Genomic DNA, 19407 nt, shown 5'->3' on the forward strand with positions numbered 1-19407 from the left:
AGATCCCCAAGAACTGAATTACAGACAGGTGTGAGCTGCCTTGTGGGTGCTGAGAATTAAACCTGGATGCTTTGGAATGGCAGCCAGTGCCCTTAACCACTGAGCCATCTCTCTAGCCCTCCTCCTTCCTAATTTTAAATTTTAATTAATCAGTTTATTTTGAGGCAGGATCTATAGTCAGCATTAGGGCTTGATCTGGTTGTGTAGCTGAAGCTTGACCTTCTGCTCCTGATTCTCCTGCCTCCACACTCCAAAAGCCCAGGTTACAGAAGTGCACCTCCATGTCTTGGTAGTTGGAGAATTTTTGTGGAATCCTTGAACAAAAGGGCTAATTTCCCATTAACTAGGAGATTTACAGATGCCACAGCTAAGTAGTCCTGCCTTAAACCAGAGGGTGGCCGGCAGGGGGCAGCATAGGAGCAAGAGTGTGGGCTTCATTTTTTTTTTTTTTTTTTAGGATTAAGTTGGGCCCAGTTTTAAAATCTGAGGAATGATCTGGTGACAAAGGACCCAAACAATTACACCCAAAGTCCTATCTCCTTGCCACCTTCTGTCCTTGCTCTGGCAGCCAGCTCACAACCAGATGTGCTGAATGGGCCCCCAGGGACAGATCTGATTGAAGGGCCCCTGCAGATGCCTGGTTGTATCCTAGATTAAGGTATGTGGTAGGGGGAATTTGGGGAGGGGGTTGTCTGCACCCCCAGGTTCCAAGTGTCAAGAGCAAAGGAAGTAGGCCCTAGAACAATTCTAGGGAACACTTGTCCTGTGCTTGAGGACCCGAGTGTCAAGATACAGGCCAGAGATGAGCAGAGTTGGGCACCACATCACCCCTGGACTTGGCAGACAGTTGTATACCTCTTCCACTGGGGCAAGCAGTTCCTTTTCTTGGGTGTGCCAGCTGGCCATGCCTCTCCCATGTCCTACCCCACCCTAGTTTCTCCAAGAGACTTAGGAAGGAGGAGGGCTCTGATGTGGGATTCTCTGTAGCTGTTGTCTCCTAGAAAACCCAAGTTTGCTTTCCAGCACCCACATTAGGACTCACAGCTGCCTGTAACTCCAGCTCCAGGGGAGCCGCTGCCTTCTTCCTAACAAGCACACACACACACAGCACGCATTTGCCAACACACACACACACACACACACACACACACACACACACACACACATTAAAAAAAAAAAAATGTTTGCAAAGTCCTTCTAGATGCCTAGCGGCCTGGTCCTTCTGCTTGGAGAGTGAAGACCCAGAAGTGAAGGCTCAGTAGCTGCAATGTCAGGCACTTATTTTATTCTTCTAGGACAGGGGACAGTGATAGACTACTGAGGGAATCTGCTCACCCTTGTGTGAGCTTGGGGACAACCTTTGGAGAAGACTGAGAATCTCACTTGGTGGGTCATGATGGGCATTTAAGTCACAGTCCAGATCCCCACAAGCATCCTGCCTGCTCCCTGGGTGTCCCAAGTCTGCTGTGCAGGTGTGTGTGTGTGTGTGTGTGTGTGTGTGTGTGTGTGTGTGTCTACACGCTCGCGTGTGTGTGATACTCTCCCCCCCACACACACACACACACTCTAGCAGGCTGCAATCTGGTTACCCAGAATGCTTGAGACAGTGGAGTGAGACTATGGCAACCTGGAGGGGACCTTTCGTGTGACTGAGACTATGAGAGGAGGACAAGTTCAAGTTTCGGAGGACAAGGGTGTTTCCAAGCACTTTGTGTTGGATTTGGGCTCAGTTTGGTCCCAGATGCTGCCCTTCTGTGTGTCACCCTGGAGGTGGCCAGCTAGAGTATATACTGAGGATGGATGAGTAAAGCCTGACTATGAAGTAGCAGTTTTCCTAAGGAGTTCACAGGCCACATGGGAGGAGCCCTTGTGGATTGTTGGGGTGAAGATAGGAGAATAAATACAGACTTCTGGGAAAGAACATGACTGGAGTGGGCTAGGCCTGCAGAGCACACGGGAATTAGAAGAGGTGTGGGGGAACTTTGACCTGTCGCACTAGCCCTGAGCTTTTCTAACCAAAGCTTTAAGCTCTCATCTGTCCCAGAAATCAAGCCAGTCTCTGTAATGTTCTACGGCTATCTCTGAGTTTAAGGCATGTGAGTACGTGTGCTGGGCTTGCTTGCACCCTTGAGAGCTGAAGTTCGAGTGAGCTGCAGCTAGGGGGCGCGCTGTTGCTTCTTTCCGGACACTTGCCTTGCTGGGGCCCTATGTGAAGAGCGGGTCCACCAGGTAGCATCCTGGGTGGGTACCCCAGCTGCCTGTTAACAAGTTGGCTGAGTGACGTAGGAGACAGGTAGTGTTTTCCTTCCTTGACCTTTAAGGTGAGTCCGATATGGGCAGCTAGCTGGGACTTCAGTTCAGGAAAAGGCTGGAGCTGATGCTGGACACAGCTCAAGCCAGAGCCATTGGCTTGGAGCCGGGACTGAGGTACACAGCAGGGCCCGCAGCAGCTGAGGAGGGCGTGGGTTCCAGTTCCACAAAGGCCGAGTACAGGGTACTGAGGTGCAGGTCTCCCAGGGCCCCGGAGCCCGCGTCGCCTGGAGGCGCCAGTTCACCTGCCCCATTGCCTGTTTCTGACAGGCAGGGCCCTGGGGGGAAGCAATGCGCTGGAGGTGGGGGTGGCAACATGGAGGATGAGGTCGGGGACGAGGTCACCAGTACCAGGGGGTCCAGGGCCAAGCTATCATCCTTCAGCTGCTCCCACAGATTTCCTAGTTGGGGAGGAGAGAAACATTATCACTGGAGGGCAGCACAGAGCTAACCCAGTCTGACTCCCACTTCTCAGGAGCCTCAGAGAGCAGGATTCGGGTAACACTGACTGGGAGGTCCCTGGCACCCGCTCTGGGACCCCAAGAAGTCACCGATTTTTCCTGAGTCTCGGAGTCCAGCTCCGAGGCAGCACAGTGTGAAAGCCATAGACCAGTGGTTGTCGACCTTCCTAATGCTGTGACACTTTGCTACAATTCCTCATGATAAGATGACCCCCCCAACCACAAAATCTCGTTGCTACTTCATAACTGTAATTTTGCTACTGTTACGAATCACAATGTAAATATCAGAAATACAGGATATCTGATATATGGTTCCGAGAACCACTGTCATAGTAAAGGTGACATCTGTGCCTCTTTTGTGGGGTGAAGGCCCTGGAAAAGATTAAGGATTTGCTCCTCTGATGGGTTGCTGTAAAGGCCGTACTTCGGGACAGCCCCAGAGGTCTGTCTGGGATTCTGCCTAGGATTCCATAGAAGGTGGGTTTGCAGCCTAAGATCGTCCCTCAATGTACCACTGGACCTGATGAGGTACATGAACCTGCCTCCCTAGGCCTCCCCTTCTCCAGGACCCAATGTGCAAGATAGGACCAAAACGGACACTTGACTCTGGGGAACAGTGCTACCACTGAGTCCCTTCTGGGTCATGTGGCCTGCCTTGTGGCAGGCCAGAGATTGGAATCTGCCGGGAACATCAGCACTGCAGAGTGGATAGACCTGACAACTCTGGCTGCTCTTGGCCACCTGGGGTCCAATCCTAGCCCTTTCTTTCTGGTGAGTGACCCTGAGTGGTTTGCATGATCTCTGCATGTCATATTGCTTGCTATTCCACAGGTTCAGACCAGGAGAACACATGTAAAACTGTTTGCAAGATGCCTGATACTCAGTAGGAACTTTGAGTAGGTCAATAAAGGGTTTTGCTTTGGTTCTGTAGTGCTGGGGTTTTGAGCCTAACTAAGGCCTGGTACATGCTAGCCACATCTCCAGCCTTCTAGTAGTTATTTATATATCCCACACGTCCCTGGCCTCCTTTGCAGCTATCTTGTTTCTACATCCACAGCAGGGCTGGGATGAAGATCTATGTGAAGTTATAGCCTAAGATATATACATCAGCAGCCTCCTCCAAACCTCCTATGGTCAGTGGCAGGGCCTAGGGGCACACAGCACACACCTGGGAAGGGGTGGGACTTAGAGAAGAGGGTGTGGCTTGGCTGGCTTCAGGATGGAGCTGGCAAGATGGTGGGGAATAGATAGATGCCCTCCCTGGGCTTCTAGGACAGACCTAGCTCTCAGGTCTTTGTTTGTTTTTGGTTTTCTGAGACAGGGTTTCTCTGTGTAGCCTTGGTTGTCCTGGAACTTGCTCTGTAGACCAGGCTGGTCTCGAACTCAGAGATTCACCTGTCTTCCTCCTGAGTCCTGGGATTAAAGGTGTACACCACCACCCAGCTAGCTCTGAGGTCTTACATTCCAGAGAGGGTCTGTCTCCTGCAGTGAAGGGTGAATTCTGATAAAATGCAAATGCTTTTGGGATGTTCAGCCACCCACAATCAAGTATGCCATGGGACTTGTAGCTTTTCCCAGCTTTGTCAGAGACAAGAGGTTTGATGACAAGGTCATCTGGAACATGTTCAGGGTACCAGGAGGAGGAAGATGGGGACCGGAACAGTTTACCCCATTTCCGGATGGCAGGGAGTGAATGGGTAGCTTCAACACTCCAAGTCATCGGCCTCAGGTGACCAGAAACAAAGGAGCCAGCAGATGGCAGACTGGAGACATGGCCAAGAGCACCTCTCTAGTCCTGTTCCACCCTTCCTTCCCTTGCTCCCAGCTCACCCTGGAAGTCAAAGTCGGTGAGAGAGGGGTTGATGGCGTCCAGGTCAGTACCAAGGTCTCCATCCGGCAGCAGAGTATCATGCACGGTCCTGGCTGGGGAAGGCTCAGCCAGCAGCTTGGCACTGTGGCTGGGTGGTGTGTGGGCAGGTAGAGGTGAGTCCTGGGGAGTGCCTGGCTGGGCCTGCAGCTCAAGATGCCCATCTGGTTGTGGGAACAATGGCTGCGGGTGTCCAGAGGGGGCCAGGCTGGGAGAAAGGTGTTGGTAGGTCTGCCCATAGCAGGAGGGTGCATGACCACCCAGTAAGTCCTGCAGGGGATTCTTGCCAGGCATGGGGCCTGGAGCTGGGTGCATTGGGTGCAGAGGCTGGGAGAGACCAGCTGAGGGTGCCAGGGGCCGGATGGAGCCTGGGCCTGCCAGCCCAGGGGGTGGACATCCCAGCAGTGGAGAGCCCAGTTTCTCCCTTTTGTCTCCAATGAGGCTGTCCAGCTCTTCTGCAAAGGCCCAAAAGGAAACATCATGAGGTCCCCCTCTTTTACAACCCCTCAGCCTGGGACCCTCCAACAGGCTCTGTCCACTCCTCTCCTTTCTGATGCATGGATCCCTTGGCCTTTCTCCGGCTCGGCCCTGCCAGCCTCACCTGGTTTGGCCATGCTTTTTCGCACAGCGACGGGGTCCTTCCTCTTCCACTTCTGCAGCTCCTCCTGCATCTTGTCGATCTTGGAAGGATTGAGGGCCCACAGACAGCCCTTTCGAGAGGAACTCCCCGACTTATTTTCCACCTTCTCAAAGCACTTGTTGAGAGACAGGTTATGGCGAACAGAATTCTTCCAGCCATCAGGCGCAGTCTGCCAGAGCAGAGCAAGAATTCAGGCTGGGCTCAGAAAGCCAGAAGTGGCTCTGGGTGTGGGTTCTAGGACATTCCTTCATCAACTCGGGAAACAGAATTTCTACACACTTTGTGGTTTGATGTCCTCAGCACCAAAAACATGCTTAGAACCCCCTAGTTGTGGAGAAGGATTGGGCAGGAAACTTGACTGCAAGCTTGTTTTTCAGCTAAAATCTAAAGCCTGCTTTTATCCTACCTACTTCTTAGCCCAGACCCTTCAGAGGACTGTGGCCCTTTTATATACCCTTTACTTATTTTATGCATCCGTGTGGGTGCCTGTGGGTATGTCTATGTACTACATGCATGCAGACACTGTGGAGGGCACTGAGTCCCCGGGAACTGAAGTTACAGATGGTTGTGAGCCACCATGTGGGTACTGGGAAGAGAACCCAAGTCCCCTGCATGAACAACCTGTGTTCCTAACCACTGAGCCATCTCTCCAATTCTTTTTGCCACCTGCCCCCATTTTTGAGATGGGATCTCACTCTGTAGCCCAGGCTCACAGCAATCCTGGCTCAGAGCCTCAGCTAATGCTGAGGTCATAGGCATTAGCCTCTGTGTCCCACTTGTGATTCCCCCTTAAGGGACAACTGGTAAATGCCACCTAGGCTTCTTTCTATATCCCCATCGAAGCAGGGTGTGCCTTCTGGCCTGTGCATTCCCTTTGTAGAAAGGGGAAGATCACTATTTTATAGTCTTTGGGGCCAGCTTTAAAGGGGGGGCAGCAGAATGCCCCTCCTCTGGGTCTGACTCATCCCTCCGGGGCAAGCTTGGCAGAAGAGGGTTGGTGAGTAGGTGGGTGTTAGAGCACCTGTTGCCTCCATGTCTGATTGCAGATGTGGTGTTGGTGAAGACAGGGAGAAGTCTTTAGATACCTCTCGGTGTGAGTGATGTCTCCTACCACAGGCCTCTGAACTGAGTGTGGATGGCTGTGTGTGAGAAAGTGTCTCAGAGTATGTGTGTATCCATGATTGAGTGTGTGGGTGTGAGTTTGCATGAGTGTGCCCTGGAGGTGTGTCCTGATGGGGAGGCCAGCCCTTAGGCTGGGGGTGCTCGTGCCAACAGAATAAACACCCATTAGGAGGCCTGGTCATGCCACCAGTGCAGTAATTGTGCCCAAGGAGGGTTGTAAAAACCATTAAGCTGACTCAGTTGGGTGAGAGGCGGTTGGGGGGAGGTATGGGCCTCCTGCCCCCCACCTCTGGCTCAGTTGAAGGCTCTGTGACCATTCTGAGTCTAGCGGGGGCTGACTGTGGGTAGAACCACAACTCTAACTGATAGAACTCCCTCCAGCCCTCATTCTCTGGCTCCTCTCCCTTTCAGCCCCTCGTTCCTGGTTAATGAGAGATGGCCACGCCCTCCTCCCTAGCTCACTTGCCCCAGGGTGCAGCCAAGCTGAATCACGCCCAGCAGAACCAGGCCCTGATGCCAGCGTCACTGTGAGTTGCTGGCAGCAGCTTCTGGAGCCTTTCTTGGGGACAGCTAGCCTGTCATGGGACTGGTTCCGATGTCCCCCAAAGTTCATCAAGGGTTACCAGAGAGGTTCTTGAGCTATTGGACCTCCTTTGACTCCCACAGCTGTCTCTACTAAGAGCCAAAGCTCTGTCGCCCCATGGGCAGACTTAATGGGCACTGGGAACTTTTATGGCCCCATAAATCTGTGACTTTGGGATGCCAGGGCAGCCCCCACCCCAGCCACTTCCTGTTTGGAAGCAGGACGGTCAGCACTAACAATTACGCACAGTGGCCGGGTACTTCCTTAGTCCCACATCCCTGACTCATGGGACGATGGGACACCCACAACAGCTGCTTTGGTTATGAGTACTGTCCACTCTGTCCTTTGAGTTCTGTCCTTTGAGTTCTGTCCACCTAAGAGTTCACTCTGTCCTTGAGTACTGTCCACCTGAGAGTCCACAGTACTTGCCCTGAACAATGACCTTCAAATGAGAAATGAGAAGCAGAGAGTCTTTGAACTCTTTCTTTAGGGAGGACTAGAAGAAACCTGTCGGCTTGGTCCAAACAGACATGTTATAGAGGGGGAAACTGAGGCCCAGGGAGGAAAGAGGCTGGCCTTGGATCACACAAGGAAACAATAACTGGGCCTGGATTCCAGCTCCGTTCCTCAGCGAAGGGCCCTGCCCAGGTCATCCCATGGGGCCTGCCTTGCCAATGGAGCCGGTCCCATCCTCACACACTCTCTCTGAAGTCAAAAGTAGACTCAGGTATGAGGGAGTGATGCAACTGGCTAAGAAAAACAACCAACCAAAAAAAGCTGTCAGACCTCTTCATTCTTCAGCCCCATAAAACAGGGATTACACGGCTCCCAGGAAAAATAATTAAGCCAGGAAGATGAGATATAGGGAGGGGCTGGGGGCAAGGCCAGGAGTAGGCAGGAAGAAGGCCCAGGGAGCAGGGAGGGGCCTCTCCTCCCTTTCTCTGGCCAGTTCTTGGAGGACTTTGCCTCAGCTCTAGGAGAAGGCAGGTGTCGATTCCTCCCAGGAGATTCTGACTTCAGAACTTGAAGTCAGTGGACTTTTCCATTCTAGCCAAAGCCACACTGAAAGACTTTTTGCCCACTCCCTGACTGGGGGAGCATAGCAGGTGCCAAGTTGCCTGCACATCAGCCAGCAACCGTCCCCAGGCAGGACTATGGCACAGACAGTAGGGGCAAGAATCTCCAACCACCTATGGAGCTGACTCAGGATGGCCTGGGTCTCAGCTACTTGTCCTGCCGGGGTAGTGGATGAGATAGCACCCGTCCTGGGGACTGTACCCCCTAGCAGAAACTCTTGCTTCTCCTGCACCCACCTTAGGAGAAGATGTCTGTACAAGAGGAGCTTGGGGAGCATGTGTCAAGGCTAAGGGGGCTGTGTGTGAAGGCCAATAGCTTGACTCAGCAACTGACCCATTTGCTGTGTGATCTTGGAAGGATGGATCACCCTAGCTGATAAGTTTGCTCGCCTGAAGAGAAGGGTCCTGTCAGGTCCCCAGGTGCACCCAAGGCACCAGCTTTGCCAAGTCAACCCAGAGACAGACAATACCCCTCTCCCCCAGGGTTAGATCAAGGGTCAGGGATGAGCTATTCTGATCCCCCACCTCCACCCTGTCTAGGAATGTTGTCCAGGAACATTTGAAAATACTGGGCATCACCTTCACCCCATAACTGTTACATACATGCCTCAGTTTCCCCAGGGTCCCTCTCAGCCCTCCTCCTGTCCCTGGGTCCTAGGAAGGAATTTCTGGAAGTTACCTAAAGTCTCTTCTGTGGGGAATAGGAACTAATGCCGAACCTGTGTTTCTGAGAGAACCAGCTGGATTCTCAGGACACCTAATACTTTGAGCCCCACTTTCAGGCACAAGGGAAGCTCAGTGTGCTGCCCACAGAGGCAGATGCTAATCTCACCCTGGAAGGTGACAGGTTCCAGCTCCAACCTGGAATTCCTCCAGCCCACAGCACTCTGGCTGAGGCTGGAGACACTCCTATTACCTGTTTTCCTCTCTCAATTTGGGGATAGGTAGCTGGTCCCTGAAACCCATCAGAACTGACATCATTCCCTCCTCCCACTCCCCCCAGCTGCTATGTAACCTGGAGCAAGCAGCTTGAGAGCTCTGTTCAGAGTCCTCCCCCTCTTGGCTACTGAGGATGGAACTTGGGGCCTGGTACATGTGAGGTGATTCTCTCTCTCTCTCTCTCTCTCTCTCTCTCTCTCTCTCTCTCTCTGATCCATGTGCAGCCCTGAAACCATCTCACTCCCTGGAAGCAGTGCACGTCACCTGGGACACAGGGGAAGCATGGCAAGCCCCTCCTGCTCTCATGCTGGGGGGTGGCTTTTTGTTTTTGTTTTTGTTTTTTTTTTTTTAGACTCACCTTGAAATAAGGGAAGTGCTCTGTCATGAAATTGTAGATCTCACTGACTGGGAGGCTTCCGGTCTTACTGTTCTTAAGGGCCATGAAGATGAGGATGCTGTAAAAGACATCTCTTGAGAGTCCCATCCTCTGACCCCCACCTCCTTCAGCTCTCCCTCAGCCAACAGGCTCAGTGAGGCTGAGACTGAACTATAGGAGCATTTTGTGGAATCTGGAAAACCTGACATAGCCATTAGATGTGTGAGCTTGTCTGAAACTTTCCAAGTACGGTTTCCTCGGTTTTGAAATGAAAAAAAAAAATTCAGTAGTCAGCTTCCTCAGAGCTAAGGGAATGAACGTTTCACACACATCATTACATGGATATGGTGCTGACCACACGGTCCTCGGCTCATCACGCATGTGTTGGACAGTAGAGAGGGGGCAAGGTTTCCTTCTGTGCACCAAGTATTGTCCTCCCCACACTCTCTTACATAAAGCTTCCAGTCCCCTGAATCGCCTCCCCCTTTCCCTTCCAGGGGACTAAAAGTTTCACAGTTAGTAAGAAGCACAGCTGTTTGCTTACTGTTTTTTACATGGTAGAAGAACGGGAAGGCAGTAAGGACCCTTAATCTCCCACCTAACCTCTAGCACTAGGTGCTGGGCCCCGAGATAGGCTCTCACAGGCCCACCCACCCAAATCACCAGCATCTGCTGAGTCTAACCAGTTACAACCCCACAGGGTCAGACAAAAGGTCAAAGTTGTGTATCTATCTACCACTTACCTACCTGCAGGGATCGTTTCTCCAGCACCCTTGGAAGTTACTAGGTATGATTTCTGTCCCCTTCAATGACCCTGACATCTTGAGAAGCCCAAGGACCCTCAGTGCTCCTAGTTCTGCCCCAGATGTGCTAGGACATGTACCTGTAGGAGTAGATGGGCTTGGGGAAGAGTGGCTGGTGCCCGTCCGCACTGGCCTGGGGTGTGATCCTCTGATAGGGGTAGTGAGCGGAGCCCAGGTAAGGCACAGCATAGCTGCCTCCGCCTGGGGAGTACTGTGGAGGTCAAAGGGGACAGAGTAATTACCATGGTACCAAGCCTTCCCAAGTGGGGCTCCACTCCTCCATTCACACATATCCAGAGAGGTAACCAAGGTCATGGTCCTTGGTCATGAACTCCAATGGCATGACTGAGGAAGGGGTGGTGGGTTGGACATTTTGGGCTTGGGAAGAGACCCACACTCTAGAACTTAGAATCTCAAAAGGCCTCAAAGCTATCTTTTTCCAACTCTTTCCTCTCAGACCTTGAGGTACCCTGGTTGCCATGGGGATGGGATGGGGATCAGCTCACAGTCCTGCATTTTCCAGGTAGGTACTCCAGGCCTCCTGTGTCTTTTTTGGAGCACTGGGCCGGAAGCGGGATGTCCAGCCTGGGTGTGTTCTAGGCATGGCCACCTTTACGAGTTTCAGTGGCTCTTTGAAAGAGCCGGTCATGATGGTGGGCAGGTGGGGGTAGGAGGTAGTTTTACGGCGAAGGGAGTGGCTGCGGTGCTGGGAATGGTGTTTTATGGGGGCTGGGGGTTGGAGACTCTAACTCCCCCAGCTGCTTCAGGCTGAAGTGTTCTTTCCAGGTCACCAAGAGACACTTAGTGCCTGAGTCACCCTCTCTCTGGGCTCCATAAAGCCCTGGGTGCGGCCATCTTGTTCAAGGACGTTGAAGACTACAGAGGGTTTCAAAGCAGAGCTAGGCATGACAAGGCCACTTAGGGTCTACCTGTCACCCTCATCCTGTGGTGGCTTGACCCCTGCTGTGGCAGACTGCCTCAGGGACATCCTCTGTACCCTGAGTCAGATCAGGATCCTCAGAAAAGCATAGGCTTCTGCAGTTAGGCCTTCCTAGAAGGGAGGATGCCCCGCATATCATGTGTTTCTTTGTCCCTCTCTGTCACTTTCTGTACCCACAGTCGGTAGCCTGACCCCCACCCCACCTTCTCAGCCTGCCTCCTGGCTTGGCTAGGATCAGGGCCAATGCCAGAGCTGGAGTAGAACCTGCTCCACAGGCAAGGCCTGTCTGAGTGCCAGGCTGCAGGTGGATGGAGCTGGGCGCTGGGCAGCCACTTGCTCTGTCTTGCCCGGTGACTCCAAGGGAGCTGCCTGGCTGCTCTGGGGCTCTTTTCTGTCTTTTCAAAAATCCTCCATCCCTTGCCAGTGTGGGGCAATTATTTAGCATCTCATTCATTCTGGAGAGGCTAAACTGGGCAGTAGGATGGCAAAGGGCAAGGATGGTAAATGTGGATAGGAAGGACCCCAGCCCCACACTTCTGCCCACCCATTCTAGGACAAAGGGAAATTTAAGGACAAGGTCACACAGCAAGGTGTGACCTAGATGGGAGTCCTTTGTTCCCTTCCTTGCCCAGCCTGTGTGTCACACCACACACCCCTTTCCTCTTTGCTCCTGTCTGTCTGGGATGGTCCCCCACTTCCCCCATGGTTCACATCATGATTGCTTCAGTCTTGGCTGCACTTTCTGTTTGAGACTCCCCAGCCTCCAGCAGGCGGTCAGAGAATCCTGAGAACCCTTAGGTAAGGGCAATTGTTTCTCTTTCCACTGGGGTAGCCCTGTCTGAGCTCAGGACCCTGATATCTTCACCTGCCCACCCACCCACATGAACACACATACATATACATACACATCACACACAGCAACACACACACACACACACACACACACACACACAACAACATCCACACTCAACAGCAATACCCCCCACAGCAACACACACACAGCAATATACACAGCAACATCCACACACACAGCAACACCTACACACACAGCCACACACACACACACACACACACACACACACACACACACACAGCAATACACACAGCAACACCCACACATATAGCAACACCCCGACAGCAACAAAAATCCACATACACAGCAACACCCACATATACAGCAGCAACACTCACCCACACAATAACACCCTCCACAATACCCACACACACAGCAACACCCCCACAACACCCATACATACAGCAACACACACAGCAATGTCCACACACAGCAACATCCACACACAGAGCAATACCCACACACACAGTAACACCCCCCACAACACCCCCCACAGCAACACCCACACACATAGCAACACACACAACAGCAACACCCCACCCACAGCAACGCACACACAGCAATACACACAACAACATCCACACACACAGCAACACACACACACACACAGCAATACACACAGCAACACCCTCACAACAACACCCATACATACAGCAACACACACAGCAATGCCCACACACAGCAACATCCACACACAGAGCAACACCCACCCACACAGCAGCATCCACACACAGAGCAACACCCACCCACACAGCAGCATCCACACACAGAGCAACACCCACCCACACAGCAACACCTACACAGCAACACCCCCCCACACAGTAACACTCCCCACAACACCCCCACAACACCTCCCCACAACACCCCAACAACACCCCCCCAGCAACACCCACACACATAGCAACACACACAACAGCAACACACACGCATACAGCAACACACACATAGCAACACCCCACCCACAGCACACACACACAGCAACGCCCACACACCCTCCTGAGATCTCTAGGAAGTCTACCCACTTGCCCCACGCCTACCTGGTGGAAGGCGGGCTGAGAAGAGCAGTACATATGCTGCAAAGGAGGCTGGTAGCAGTACATGCCGGGACCGCTGGGACCGCTGTCCAGTGCTGGGGGCTTGACCTTTACTTCTGACCTCTGCTGGAAAAGAAAGTTTTGTTTGTTTGTTTGTTTTCCTTCCTCCTTCTTTCTTTTGTCTTGAACCTCACACTAAAGGAATCCTTTCTCTGACTTTCTGAAAGCTGACTCTTGGGGAAGGATCAGAGAACAGAGATGGATAGGGGTTTTCCTGAGGGAAATCAGCAAGTCAGTGGTGGGGCTAGGCTGAAATGGAAAGTGTTCCCCACATCCCACCTCACTGCGGGTGACAGGCGTAGGCTAGGTCACCAGAGAAATGGAGGAGACTGTTAGTGGTCATGTAGACTCGAGTGGGACCAGAGATCTCTGAAAGGCCTGTGTGGAGTCCTCAGGGCCATAAGACCCTGAGTAGAGACAGCAAGGGCGCAGCTAGGTCCTGGAAGACAGATAAGCCAGGATCAGACTGCTCTTACCAAGATTCCAGGGGCCTATGGGAAGGAAGCCAGCATTTGGGCCCAGAGGGGCAAAAGCTAGCTGTGACCACTTTCTGGGTGTGCCCCAGGGCTGCTGATGCAGAGATTGCTGTAATCACGGGATCTTGGGCCTAGAAGGGCCACAAGCATCGTCTCCAACCCCTTCATTTGATAGATGGTGGGGCTGATCCCGGAGAGGAAAACTATGTGGCATCAGTCATTCAGAGAACGGACCAGGCAGAGGTGGGCCCCTAGGTACAACTTGTAACACACTCTCTAGAGCATCGTTGGGAAGATTAAATGGAGCCCTGGAAAGAAAGCACAAGGCCGAATGACCAGGAGCTTCACTGAATGGACACTAGGGGATAATCACTGTTTTGCAGAATACCTTGCTGTGGCTGCTGCCACATTCTGAAGGCTTGAGAAAAGGCTGTCACCGTTCCAGAAACAGAGTAAGAGCCTGTCTTGGCCACACCTGATGGGTGTTCATCTCTTTCTCTATCTTCCTTCCTGTTGGGAGTGGCTAAGGACTAGAATGGGCCCATTTGGAAGCAGGAGGTGAAGAAGGTTGGTGGACCCCTGGAGGAGACAACCCATCAAGCTGACCTCACTCAGTGGTAGCCCCCGAGGTCAGAGGTAGGGAGCAGGAGGCAAGCCCCCTTTCGCTTTCGCAAGCCACGATCCTATGAGACGGGGTGCCCTTAACATTTCTTTTCCCACGAGGCTCAGTGAAATTAAGCCACTTGCAGATCTGGCTGCGGAAGTGCATGCCAACCTTCTAAGGTGTTTCCAAGGCACTTCTACTAGTACACAGAGGCCTGCTCTGGCCAAAGAATAGGTCCAGGAACCCACCTGTAATTCCAGTACCAGTGATACTGAGTTAGGGGACTCTTTAGTTCATGGCCAGACTTAGGTGACACAGCTATTCTCTCTCTCTCTCTCTCTCTCTCTCTCTCTCTCTCTCTCTCTCTCACTCACTCACTCACACACACACACACACACACACACACACTAAACAAACAAACAAATAAGGGGTCTGGAAGGGTTCCTGAGTCCACACTGGTTTGGTGGAGTTTTGATCTGACGCTCTGGCCAGAACCTTTCTCTCTGGAATGTGGTTTTTTTTTTTTTTTTTTTTTTTTTCCCTCCTCACATTTGCATAGGTGAGGGTTGGTCTGGCTGGGCATTCTTAACACTTAGACAAACAGAAGTCACCTTCTGGAATCTTGACTCAGCACCCTCTGGGAAGCTGCCAGCTTCTGTCCTGATGTGCTTCCTCCACTTGGGCCCCTCTATGCCTGCCAATCTAGCTTCCCCCTAGTCAGGGGACCAGCATGGAGCCAGGGGGCTCCTACCCTCTGTACTTGCTGCTGCATTGAAGCTCCAATTTTGAGATGGGGTCCCCATATAAAGGCATAGGAAGGCCTCTGTCTCAGGCAATCCTCCTGCCTCAGCCTCCTGAGTACTAGGATTACAGGCATGTGCCACCATGCCCGGCTTTGAGGATTCTTTCTAGATGGCCAAGAGAGATAAGTGGGAAGCACTTGGCCACCGGTACTCACCAGAACTTGGCTGTGTTCCTGGCTGGGGTAAGGGAGTCCATTGCACCAAGCCTCTGCCGGGAAGCCAGGCAGGAAGACCTCGGCATCCCCCACATCCACTGGAATCTCCTCGAAGGCTTCCAGTGCCCCCGGAGTCTTAAAGGAGTGTCCATCGAGGGCCATGGCCGTCTGGGCCTCAGGGAAAATGTCCTCATGGAAGTGCCTCTTGTAGGGGTGGAAAGGCATGTGGTTGCTCTTGAGGAAGCGCCCTGGGCTGCCTGCTGTGCCCTCCTCAAAGCCAAAGCCAGGATACTTGTCTGAGGGAGAGGGGCAGAAGGAGCCTGGGCCAGGTCCAGCTGTGCAGTGGCCTTGGATTTGCTCCGGGCCTGGAGATGCAATGCTGGGGCTGTGGGGGGGCAGTGAGGGTGCTCTCTCTGGGGGGCCATCAGGCACAAATGATGAGCAGCTGAAGTTGACATGCTTCTAGGTAGACAGAGTAGAGAGAACCCGTAAATGGAGGTTGGACCCGGGGACCTGCCAGGACCCTACTCTGTGTTGAGATAATAGAGTCTGTGACTAAGCCCATGGGAATCCTGAAATGATGGGAAAGACATAAGCTGCTCTTGGGATCCCAACCTGACACAAGCATACTTCTCCTAAACCTGGGGCACTTCAAGGCTGATGGGACTCCATACCTTGAGCTAGGAAACACCAAACCAAGGGATGAACAGAGACCCATGTGGGCTCAGAGCCCTTCTGGGTCTAGATCCATCATATTTCTTGGTGTAAGGGACAAAATAGACCCTCGAGGTCCTTGTGTTGGGCAGTGACTGTCTACTCTCTGCTCAGCTACCAGGCTTGTCCTAATGCCAGACCTAGGCACCAGGTACTTACGCTCTGTGGGGCAGGGGAGCCTGGGAGGCCCGGAGCCTGCATGAGGTCCCCTTGGGGTTCGCCCTCTAGTCGGGTGGCACCTGGCAGTGTGACGTCAGACTTCGGAGGGAGTATCGACACCATCACCCAGTCCTGGCCTCGAAGAAAGCCGGCTACAATGAGAATGAGGACCAACTTCTAGGGGTGGTCAACCCCAGGCCCACCACCCCCATTCCCGCCCCTTCCCTAGGGTGGGACCCTGTTTGCAGCCATCTGATTAGGAAGACAGGGAGAGAAGGAAAGATATCGACATAGATAGATAGATAGATAGATAGATAGACAAATAGGATAGAAATGATATAGTTATGATAGATATAATAGATAGATGGATTGATAGATAGATAGGATAGATAGATACAATAGACAAATAGGGTAGAAATAATATAGATAGATATGATAGACATAATAGATGGTTAGATAGATAGATGGATAGATAGATGATAGACTGATAGACAGATGATAGATAGATATCCATGGTGGTACATTGGTACATGTTGGTAGGCAAATGCTGAAGAGGATGAGGCAGGAGGATCATGAAAGAGAAATGAAGCAGACTGGATACTCAGAGGAGGTCCTGTCTATTCTCAAGCTTTGATGGCTTGAGGGACTCCCAGGGAGTCCTGGCTGCTAGGTCTCCGGCGTCTATGACAGGTGATCTTATCAGTAGGCCCTGAGAGAAGGGGGCATTAGGGGAGTGACATGCCTAGGCTTCATATGACAGTGATTCTGGTGATACAGAGGCTGGTCTTGTAGGGCCCATGGGATTTCTGGTCAGTGTTTTTACCTCCATCCTTCCAACAGTTTTATCTGTGACTTCTGCCAAACTCTGCCCTTTTCTTTTTCTTTTCCTTATCCCCATTCTTCTCCCCTCCCGTCCTGTTCTGTGTGGGATGGAACCCAGTGCTGTCCCCAGCTGCTCCTTATCCCCCATCATTGCCTCTTTCCTGAACCCTTCATCTTGCCCAAGAAAAGCTGAGGCTTGGATTAGATCTGAGGGCTGACCCCTTCGGAACTGTTTGAGAACCCTGATCCCAGAACCATAGAGTGGCTTGGAGGCCTTGGGAGTCAGCGCCAGGGGAGGCTTTTCATCTTAGGCTGTGTCAGCAAAGCTCTTTGCATTTCCATAGCAGCATCCCCAAGCAAGGTGAGTGACAGAACCTCACTCAGGGCTGAGAGTGCAATGAGATCATGCATAGAGAGCATGGAGCATAGTGCAAGCAGAGCCCAGGGCTTGACCCACGACGGTTCTTGTTATTAATAGTGTTATCACTGCTGCTCCATTCTCAGCTTGACTCTTTGCCTTCCTCCATCTCTACAAAGGGCCCAGCGCTGGGATTATAGACATGCACCTTTGTGCCCAGTTCTGCATTCCAACCTAGGGCAAACGGCATGATAGGTAGCCCCTGTTTCAAGACAGGGTTTCTCTGCGTAGTCCTGGTTGTCCAGAAACTCACTCTGTAGACCAGGCTGGCCTCAAACTCACAGAGATTCACCTGCCTCTTTCCTCCTGAGTGCTGGACCACCACCAGGTACCCCTGCTGTTTATTAATACAGAGTCTCACCATATAGTTCATGCTGGCCCCCAACTCACTCTGTAGGCCAGGCTAACCCTGAACTATCGGCCATCTTCTGACCTCACCTCCCAAGGGTTGACATTTGAAGCATGAGCCATTATGCCCAAGCTCATTGCTTTTCTAGGACAACTGTGCAAGGATGGCACATTATTAATCCCATCTTTCAGATGAGAGAACTGAGGCCCAGAGGGATTTTGTGACTTTCCCAGTCTCACAGCCAATCCTTGACAGAATCAGAACCTGAGCTAGGCTTTGGTTAGCTTCTCTCCCCACTTTTGCACTTGATGGGCGTCAATGCTGGGTGGGATGTTCCAGGAGTCAAGCAGCACAAAAGGCAGAAGTTTTGCACTTATTCCATCTACCCAAGACCCCCCCAAGTCACAGCAAAGTAGCTGTGCAGTTCTGGGAAATCTGTGAGGGGGGGCGGGCCTCACTGGCCTGAGCCTGGCCCAGTCAGTGGTTGACATATCTTTGATGAATTAGCCATCTCCAGAGAGGCTAATGGTGACAAAGAGGAAAGGGACCTGTCCGGAGTCCCACATAGAATTAGACTGGGAGGGAATTTGAGGGTGGAGAGGTTCTCCCACACTCCTAAAAGAGTCCCCCCCCCCTGCCCACCCCTTCTCTATATCCCTGCCCAGACTCACTCACAAAGATGCTAAATGTGGCGTGACCAGGAAGCGTGGAGCTGGCTGTAACTGGACACTTTAAGGGAGCAGGCAGGGGTGAGGACACCCCATCTCCAGCTTTGCATGACTGCCCACCCTGGCCCATGCTCCCTGGACCGCTTGGGCCTGCCTGCCATGCCTCACCCTGGCTCAGAGCTGCCTTCCCCAGAGGACATGGTGTCTTGTGAACTTGGTGCCTTCCAGGTATAAGGCCCGCCCACTCCAGGTGTGAGATGGGGGCTTCTCCCTTCAGATCTTAGGCTCTGCGGTCTGGGGAGGGGAGAGTACTAGCGGTTAAGCTTGAGGTAGATCTGACTTTCAGTTCCAAGCCTTGTCATGTTCTGGCTATGTGATTTTGGACACACTGCATAAGTCTGTATTTCACTTTCTTCATCTGAGAAGTGGGGTGTGTGGACTTATCTCACTGGGGCCTCTTGAAGTTAAGTGCCATGTGAGCATAAGGTACTGATACCCAGAAAATGTTCAGGGACACATGTCATACCTCTGGCCTCAATTGGCCAAATGTAGCTGGACCCAAGGGCCTCTAACCCCAGGTTCTATAGTTTCCTTGATGGCCTTGCTGCTTCAGGCCTGGTAGTCCAGGGAGAGGTGCTGATGACATTGTCCCTGGTGGCAACTGCCCTAGCTGGCCTTCCCTGTCTGCTTGGTCTTCATTTATTATGACCTCAGAAGACTCAGATACAAGTCCTGTTGCTTTACAGACTTGAACCCAGGGGTGGGGGCGCCTGAGCCTGACTGGGCCTTCCCCTCCTGAGGATCTGTCTTGCTTAGAAGCTCCCCAATCAGACTAGCTGTACAAACTCTGGAACAGATCCCCCATGTCAGAGGCCTCCGGTCCTAGCTAACACTTTCACACTCTGGCTCTGCAAACCACTACCCCATTTCTGGGATTTGGGCTCGTCTCTGTAGAGTTCAGAGGCCTGCCCCTTAATTTGCATCGAGGATGCAGATGTCCCAGAGTGGTCCTCACCCAGGCTTTCTTCTGGGTGGGTTCCACATGTACTGACTTCCAACTCAGTGACCAAGGGCATCCTTGGTCCCCAGAGCTGAAGCCCTGTTCTAGGAGTCCCTTAAGGAAATTAACTGACTCTTCTAAAGCCACACGGCCTGGGGAAGTGAGTCCTTAATCA

General features: G+C 52.4%; 1 protein-coding gene across 3 annotated transcripts; it reads right to left on the bottom strand.

The window, feature by feature from the left end:
• Nucleotides 1-2269: 2269 nt before the first annotated feature.
• On the bottom strand, nucleotides 2270-16098 carry LOC100762193 (forkhead box protein N1). 3 transcript variants are annotated; one of them, XM_027426135.2, is made up of 8 exons: nucleotides 15976-16098; nucleotides 15103-15561; nucleotides 13008-13130; nucleotides 10258-10388; nucleotides 9357-9453; nucleotides 5240-5447; nucleotides 4602-5093; nucleotides 2270-2711 (listed from the first exon to the last, which is right to left on the bottom strand). In XM_027426135.2, the coding sequence occupies exons 1-8, from the start codon at nucleotides 16096-16098 to the stop codon at nucleotides 2392-2394; spliced, it is 1953 nt and encodes a 650-aa protein (XP_027281936.1). In that variant the 3' UTR covers nucleotides 2270-2391. The 3 variants fall into 3 exon arrangements, with proteins under 3 accessions (XP_027281936.1, XP_027281935.1, XP_027281934.1); XM_027426134.2 differs by having other exon boundaries at nucleotides 13008-13127; nucleotides 15103-15564; XM_027426133.2 differs by having other exon boundaries at nucleotides 15103-15564.
• Between the last annotated feature and the right edge of the window lie 3309 nt (nucleotides 16099-19407).

The sequence above is a fragment of the Cricetulus griseus genome, chromosome 7, assembly GCF_003668045.3.
Source record: "Cricetulus griseus strain 17A/GY chromosome 7, alternate assembly CriGri-PICRH-1.0, whole genome shotgun sequence".
Classification (NCBI taxonomy): domain Eukaryota; kingdom Metazoa; phylum Chordata; class Mammalia; order Rodentia; family Cricetidae; genus Cricetulus; species Cricetulus griseus.